The 8,289-nt window shown below is 49.1% G+C and overlaps 1 protein-coding gene across 1 annotated transcript; it reads right to left on the reverse strand.

Moving 5' to 3' along the window:
• Positions 1–5,429: 5,429 nt before the first annotated feature.
• LOC138355341 (uncharacterized) lies at positions 5,430–7,379 on the reverse strand. Its single transcript, XM_069310223.1, has 2 exons — positions 7,181–7,379; positions 5,430–7,108 (listed from the first exon to the last, which is right to left on the reverse strand). The coding sequence occupies exons 1-2, from the start codon at positions 7,377–7,379 to the stop codon at positions 5,430–5,432; spliced, it is 1,878 nt and encodes a 625-aa protein (XP_069166324.1).
• Positions 7,380–8,289: the final 910 nt, after the last annotated feature.

Here is an 8,289-nt window from a genome sequence, read left to right on the forward strand (position 1 = left end):
AAAAAGCACTACTCCTAACCAAAACATAAACCTGATAATATTCTACAAAACCAAGAAGACTTCCGAACTCCTTATCAAAAACAGCTCGAAGCCGACGGAGAACCCTCTACAGCAGTCAAGCGTTGTATACATGTACACTTGCCCCCACGAAGGATGTAACCTTCAATGTAAGTACATAGGTATGACGTCGACCAAGCTGACGAGGCGTTTGACATGCCATCTTCAATATGGTGCCCCTAGGAATCACATGAGACAAGCCCATGACATTACTCTAACAAGAGAAATGTCAAACAAGAATACTTGCATAATAGACAAAACCCAAGATTCAAGAAGATTACAAATTCTTGAGGCAATTCACATAAGAATAGAGCGACCTACCATGAACACCCAAATCACGGAACTATTTACTCTACCCACCATGAGAGTAAGGACAAGACAAGAACATATCGATGCCAACACAGAAGACAATGTCCAACATAACAGGCCAATTACACTGGATTAATCTTTGTGTTTAGATAGGAGATGCCTCGTATGGGCCAATAAACCTTCTGCAGCCCCTATGTTTATCCCTTATGTATCCCCCCATGTTTTTCACCTTCATTGTATTATCACCTGACCTAATGCGGGTATAAAATCTACTAGTATTGTAAGATCTGTTCACTTGAGAATGAACCATGGAGGTTCGAAACGTCGTGCAAATTATACAAATAAGTGTAATACACTCTATAGTAAATCACTTCTTTTCTTCACCTTAAAAGTACGAAAATGAGTTTTGGAGAACTCCTATTTCAATTAAGCCCTGATGCTAAGAAAATAGTTAGAGGGATAGAAGCCCTAAACCAGAAAATAATAAATACAGAATATGCGGTCATATTCAATGAAACATGTTTGAAAGAAAACCTGCTGCCAGTATACACCAATATATATATATTATATATATATATTATATATATATATATATATTATATATATATATATATTATATATATATATATATATATATATATATATATATATATATATTATATATATATATATATTACCATATATATTATACGATTACCAGTACTAATTCTTGGTGGTGATTGATTGGCTAGAGAGAGAGAGAGAGCCACACACACCCCGACAATATATATATATATTGTCGGGGTATGTGTGGCTCTCTCTCTCTCTCTAGCCAATCAATCGCCACTAAGTATTAGTAGTGGTAATCGTTACTTACAGTAGCCCCCACAGGTCTGCACTCGATCCTCACGGTGCCACTGTTCACCAGGAGAGTCTCTCAGTCTGTCTCCGGCTGGCTTCATAGCCTAAAGACGAGTGAGAACACGATCATGTGAGAACACTTGATCATGTGCCCGCCCCGACTGAGGGCTCCACCGCTCACCGTAGGTCGCCAACTGGTGTTTACCGTGTCCAGTAACACCTCAGTGGAATAGTGGTAATATAGTAGTAGTAGTGGCCCAAGAGAACACTAATCAATTTGGTAACAGGTAAGTATATGTTTAAATCCCTCACTCTCAGTAGCAACAAGGTAATGGAGGGTTGACACAAAGACGGCGCTAGTTTTGTAGTTTACTTAAAAGACTAAAGAATCACAACTCTGCATCAACAACATGTCAAAGGAATAAATGGACAGTCTTCTCTCCGCCTCTCCACAATTCTGGAACACTCCGGGAAATGGCAACACTCCCAGCTGTCGCGCGTTCCCACGGTCCAAATGCAGTATTATTGAACGTTTGGCAACTCGTGAGATGCCACGTCCCCTCACACTTCTCACTGTTTCCTCACACTGCTCGCTGTCCTCACTATACTCACACTATTGGCATGAGGCGCCTATTATTCCTTCATGTTCACAGTATATCACAACACTGGCATAATCACAGTTAACCACTAGACATATGGATATATCATTTAATAACTCCAGTATATAGATCACTTCATCAATATTCATAATAATAAGGTAACTCTAGGCACACAGCCTTACACTACTAAATTGTACATTTATATATATATCCTCTGGCACAAACTTATAATATAAATGACACGTAAATATAAATGTCCTCGTCACAGTAATCTCTTCATCAAACCACAGGTGAAATCAAACACCACATATATATATCTCGTGAGAGCTCTATAGCATCTCCCTTCACAAATGCGTCTTACTAGAAACATAGACATTGGTGAGCCATGCTCAGGACATTGAAGATACTCTGGCTAATCGCTAACTAAAGGGGGAATGGGAGGGAAAACTGAATTACCTACTTCCACCATCAATGATATGGACTCGTCCTCTGTTGAGGGTTGAATTGAAGCTCCTGGTCCCGGCTCACGACTTGCTGTAGGGAACACCCCCACACACACTGATGCTCTTCCCAGGACCTCAACCAACACCCAAAACGAGTTTTCTCCATACTGCTTCCCTCTGCAGGTTCCGTGCTCCTTCACAACCTCTTGAAGGGTTGGAGTCGGTCTCCTAGCCGTCGCCTCCTCCTCACAACTATGTCTGCAGTCCTTACTCCCGGCTGCAGTCGTTCGCATTCCCAGCTAGTTTGTTCTTCTCCTTCCTCATGGTGAACTGGCCCAGCCGCTACGTCATCATCCAACTGGTGGAACTGTACAGTCGTTCCCGACGTTACTGCCCAGGCTTCACTTCTTGCTAAGCACCTGTCACTGGAGCACTTGTTGCTCGTTTCCCGTCAATTCCTTCTTCTGTCTGCCACACGGAGTTCAGGAAGACTTCACAGGATGCTCACAGACCACTGGTGATGCGTATATTCACCGGAGAGGGGCGAAAACTGTCAGACTGACAGGACCCCCTATCGCACGTCCGCCCTTCACGACGTATCGTATCTAACTCCTGGCGCCACGGGGTGCGCCACCTGTACCCCCCCTTCACTCGTGACGTCATACTTGCCAGGGGGGTTTCTCATTGGCTCCCTGTGCCACGTCGGTACACTGGGGTACAACGTCGGTACACTGTACCACGTCGGTAACACTGGGGCCTTTTGTCAACAGGTTCTTCATCTTCTCGAAAGACTCCTGGCAGGCCTCTCCCCACTTCCATCGTGTATTCTTAGAGAGTAACTCTGTCAGAGGATGCGCTATCGTGGAAAAGTCCTATACAGAAACCACGATAGTATCAAATCATCCCAAGATACCTCAGCAATTCCTTCCGCGTCCTGGGTATTGGGTACTCGCTAATAGCTGATACCTTGTGGTCCACAAGAGTAACCTCTCCTTGACCGATGACGAAGCCTAGATATTCTAGATGGGCCTTCCCAAACTCACTCTTGGCTAGGTTCACGGTCAGGTTAGCATCTTCCAGCCTCCTGAACAACTCCCTGAGTCGCTCTAGGTGTGCCTCCCAATCGTCGGAGTACACTACTATATCATCAATGTATACAGTGCAACCTTCGGCTCCTCTCAGCAACTCGTTCATCATACGTTGAAAACAACTACCGCTGTTCTTCATCCCGAAGGGCAACACTTTATACAGATACAGTCCTCTGGTGTCACAAAAGCTGATATCTTTCTAGCCTCGGGAGTTAACGAGATTTGGTAATACCCCTTGAGCAGGTCGACCTTGGACACATATCTGGCACTGCCCACCTGATCGATGCAATCACTCGCCCTGGGCATAGGGTGGGAATCTGCCACAGTGATGGAGTTCACCTTCCTGTAGTCCGTGCAAAAGCGGTATGTACCGTCGCTTTTCTTAACCAGCAAACACGGGGAACTCCACTCGCTGTTGCTAGGCTCGGCAAGGTCATTCTCGAGAAGATACTCTACCTCCTTCCTCATCAATTCTCGCTTCTCAGGGCTGACCCTATAAGTACTCTGTTTAATGGGCCTGGCGTCCCTCACCTCTACCTCGTGCGTCACACTCTTGTGGCGTCGGGGCACGTCGGTAAAAAGAGATGCATTCTCTCTCAACAGGTCCGTCAGATCCACTCTCTGTCTTCCTTCCAGGTGTTGAAGCTTGACTCCGATATTCTCCAAACTCTCCGCATTGGAGAGATGGGTGCCGTCCGCCCTGGACCACTTTCTTTCCTCTACTGGAATCTCTTGATTCACCTGCACGCATAAGACCACTTTCTGCTGTAGTTCTCGTGGCATTGTTCCGTCCTGCACGGCGGCTCCTCTTTCTTCAGGGAAGAAAGGCTTCAGACGGTCAATGTGACACACTTGTGTCTTGCGGGGTCTGTCCGGCTTGCTGACTTCATAGCTCACTGGACCCAATCGTCTTAGCACCTTATACGGTCCCTCAAATCGTGACTCAGTCACACGGCTCTTCCCTGGCAGTAACAGCATAACCTGGGACCCAACCTGGAACTCTCTTGGCGTAGCTTTCTTGTCGTACAACTCTGACATCTTTTGCTGCGCCTCCTTCAAATGCTTTCCTGCTAGCTCTTTCGCCAACGCGAGACACTCCTTAAATTTCTGCACATACTCGCTGACCATTCCCACGGTCACTCCTGGCGCCCATTGCTCTCTCAGCATGGATAGAGGACTCTGTACCTCATGTCCATATACCAGTTGGAACGGTGAGAAACCCAGTGACTCCACTACAGCGTTCCGTATAGCAAACAACGCAGGGTACACTGCCTCATCCCACTCAGCTCCTTGTTCCACACAGAACACTCTCAGAATGGTTTTCAGTGTGGAGTGAATCCTTTCGATTGCCCCTTGCGACTGCGGTCGGTAGGGCGACGACCGAATCTGAGTTACTCCCCAATTCGACATGGTCTGTCTAAACCACTTGGACTGGAATACGCTCCCACAGTCCGTCTGGATTTCCCTGGGCATTCCCACCCAAGAGAAAAAACGCTGCAACTGCCCGGCTACACCTTTTGACGTCAAGCATCGCATCGGGACTGCTTCCGGGAACCTTGTCGCCAGACACATAATGGTCATCAGGTAGGTGTTTTCCTTTTTCGTCCGTGGCAACGGTCCTATCACGTCGACCAACAGACGTTCAAACGCTGGTCCAAATGCAGGAACAGGGACTAACGGGGCCTTTGGTATCGCTGGTACACTCTTTCCTGCTCTCTGGCAAGGTAAGCAAGTCTTACAGTGATGCCTCACATCGGCGTCCATACCCGGCCAGTAGAAATGGTCCCTGATCTTGCGTAGAGTCTTGGTCACTCCCAGGTGACCTGCAGAATCCACAGAGTGCGACAGATCCAGCACTGCCACTCTGCACTGGGCCGGCAACACTACCTAGTGCCTCATTCCTAGTGATCCCTCTCTGGCCTCCATTCTCACAGGCCTCCACTGTCTCATCAGCATCCCATCTTGTAGATAAAAATGTGTGGCACTCCCAGGACCAGCACGCCCTCCTTTGGCCTCCCGAATCAGCTCTGGGAACTCCACCTGCTGTAACTCCCCCAGACGAGCGCTGTCCTCCCCAAGAGAACTGGCGAGGGTCACCTGTAGCCATCCGGGTCGCCTTCGCCCTCCACTTGTTCTCCATGTCCCACGAAGAGGTGATCGACCCCCAGGCTGTCAGACGTCTCTTCTTCAGCCTCACCAGATCCACTCACTTCGTGCTCGTTGGACCGCCTTGGGATCACAGCACATACAAGGAACACTACCTCGGCGACTCCCTTCTCGTTCCCACAGGCGTCTAATACTCCACCTTTCTCTCTGTAGTGCTCCAAGCGCTCCTCGCCCTTCACGAGGTTAGGGAGGACACATCCTCCACTGGCGTCATTCCCAAGGATGGCTTGCGCCTCCATCTTGGGCATTGAGGTGCAGACCCCTACCACTAGGGTCTGGCAGCCATAATCAGAATCCAACGTTACCTTGTGCAGGGGCATCCTCACTGGGCCTCCCACAGTGGTCACAACAGCCACCCCCACACTGGTATTCTCATAACCCTCGGGGAACATGGTTCTACTCACCAGGGTAAAATCAGCCTCGGTGTCTCTCAATATCTTCATAGGAACGGGGTCTGCCTCCCCCATCCTTACCGTCCCCTTACACACGAACGGGTGAATTCTCTTCTCCACACCTGGTACGGGCTGACCCCGCACGTTCTCGGCCACTTGGTCCTCCATCCTCACGAAAGCAACGTTCCCACGCTGCTTAGGGCGTTTGCAATCCCGAGCGAAATGTCCATATCCTCCACAGTTGTAGCAGCGGACCCTTCCTGGCGGTGACCTTCCACCACCGCTCGCCCTGGCAACGCCTCCAGAGACCGTCGCTCCGTGGGTCTTCCTCGCGCCTTTCGTCGTCTCCCTCGTCACGTCCCTAGGCACAACAACAGATCTGACACCTTCAGCTAGGGGCTTCTTGACTGGTTCCACAGAACTTTTCAGACCCCTACCGTCTCCACTCGAGAGGTGGGACCTGGGAGAACTCGTTCTTGTCCTCCATCCGTCCGTCTTCCTAAAACCACTCCCATAGCCGGAGTATACTGGCGGTCGGTGCGGTCCCTCTCTGCGTGGTTGCAAGGCTTCCTCCAACATGTCAGCTCTGTCAGCTGCAGCCCTCAGGTCTTTTGTGTCCGCCTCCTTGACTCTAATCCTGATTTCAGGAGAGAGCACGGACATCAATTTTTCCATGACCATTAGCTGTTTGATGTCCTCAGCTGACTTAGCTCCTTCAGTTTTCAACCACTTCAGAAATTTTCTTTCCATGTCTCTCGCCGTCTCTGCATAAGATTTACCTGGCGAACGGGTACATTCTCGGAACCTTTTCCTGTAACATTCTAGAGTCAACTTAAACGAATGAAGCACTGCACTCTTCACTGCATCATAATTGGTGCATTCCTCGAGGTCAAGCATGTTATAAGCCTCGCGAGCTTCACCTGTGAGCCTACCCTGGACCAGCTCCCCCCACTCTGCTCTTGGCCACTTCTTCAAGGTAGCTACCCTCTCGAAATGGTCAAAGAAGCCCTCAGCTTCATTAGGCACAAAGACCGGTAAATCGCGCTCTCGCACCCGGTGGTCTTCCTGCTGTGGGGGTGCGGGTGGGGCTAGCCCTAGTTCAGCCCGCTTCAGCTCAACCTCTCTGTTAGCTTCAGTCTCTCGCTGCTTCAGCTGTGCTTCTCGTTCTTCACACTTCAGCTGTGCTTCTCGTTCTTCACGCTTCAGCTGTGCTTCTGCTTCTCGTTCTTCACGTTTCAGCTGTGCTTCTCGTTCTTCACGCTTCAGCAGTGCTTCTCGTTCTTCACGCTTCAGCTGTGCTTCTGCTTCTCGTTCTTCACGTTTCAGCTGTGCTTCTCGTTCATCACGCTTCAGCAGTGCTTCTCGTTCTTCACGCTTCAGCTGTGCTTCTCGTTCTTCACGTTTCAGCTGTGCTTCTCGTTCTTCACGTTTCAGCTGTGCTTCTTGTTCTTCCCTGCGCAGCTGTGCCTCCAGTTGCAGCTTCATCATCTCCAGCTTGACGCTTCGCTGGTTGCCCTACTGCTTCCACCAATGCTTAAATTCTCCCCTGCACTGGCAGGTGTCTGTGGCCGTTCCTCCCTCAAAGCCTCATCTCGGGCCCTGAGCTGTGCCACAATCCCAAGCCTCCTTTCTCCCACTTTGGAGGATCTCAACTGGATTCCAAAGTGGTCAGCTATTAACTGCAGCTGCGCCTTGGTGTAATCCTCCAGCACCTGTTCGTCCCTGGTGTCATTAAACCTTGCTACCTTCTCGTCCTCCATACTTGTGCTATGAGTGAATACCTGTTACCTGTACTTAATACCTACGGCCACTATCGAGCACAACAATCGTAATCGTTATCCTGGCAAGGTCGCCAAAGTCGGGGTGTGTGTGGCTCTCTCTCTCTCTCTAGCCAACCAATCACCACCAAGTATTAGTAGTGGTAATCGTTACTTACGGTAGCCCCAACAGGTCTGCACTCGATCCTCACGGTGCCACTGTTCACCAGGAGAGTCTCTCAGTCTGTCTCCGGCAAGCCTCGTAGCCTAAAGACGAGTGAGAACACGATCACTTCACTTGATCATGTGCCCGCCCCGACAGAGGGCTCCACCGCTCACCGTAGGTCGCCAACTGATGTTTACCGTATCCAGTAACCTCTCAGTGGAAGTAGTAGTAATATACTCCAGGGAATACTAATCAATTTGGTAATAGGTAAGTATATGTTTAAATCCCTCACTCTCAGTAGCAACAAGGTAATGGAGGGTTGACACAAACACGGCGCTGGTTTTGTAGTTTACTTAAAAGACTAAAGAATCACAACTCTGCATCAACAACATGTCAAAGGAATAAATGGACAGTCTTCTCTCCGCCTCTTCACAATTCTGGAACACTCCGGGAAATGGCAACACTCCCAGCT

The sequence above is a fragment of the Procambarus clarkii genome, chromosome 67 (assembly GCF_040958095.1).
Source record: "Procambarus clarkii isolate CNS0578487 chromosome 67, FALCON_Pclarkii_2.0, whole genome shotgun sequence".
NCBI lineage: Eukaryota > Metazoa > Arthropoda > Malacostraca > Decapoda > Cambaridae > Procambarus > Procambarus clarkii.

Excerpts from the sequence above, each read along its gene's own strand:
- LOC138355341 (XM_069310223.1), bottom strand. The coding sequence starts at position 7,379 with ATGAAGCTGCAACTGGAGGCACAGCTGCGCAGGGAAGAACAAGAAGCA. Across the intron at positions 7,109-7,180 it reads AGCAGAAGCACAGCTGAAGC|AAGCACAGCTGAAGCGTGAA; the intron begins GTGAAGAACGAG and ends AACGAGAAGCAG.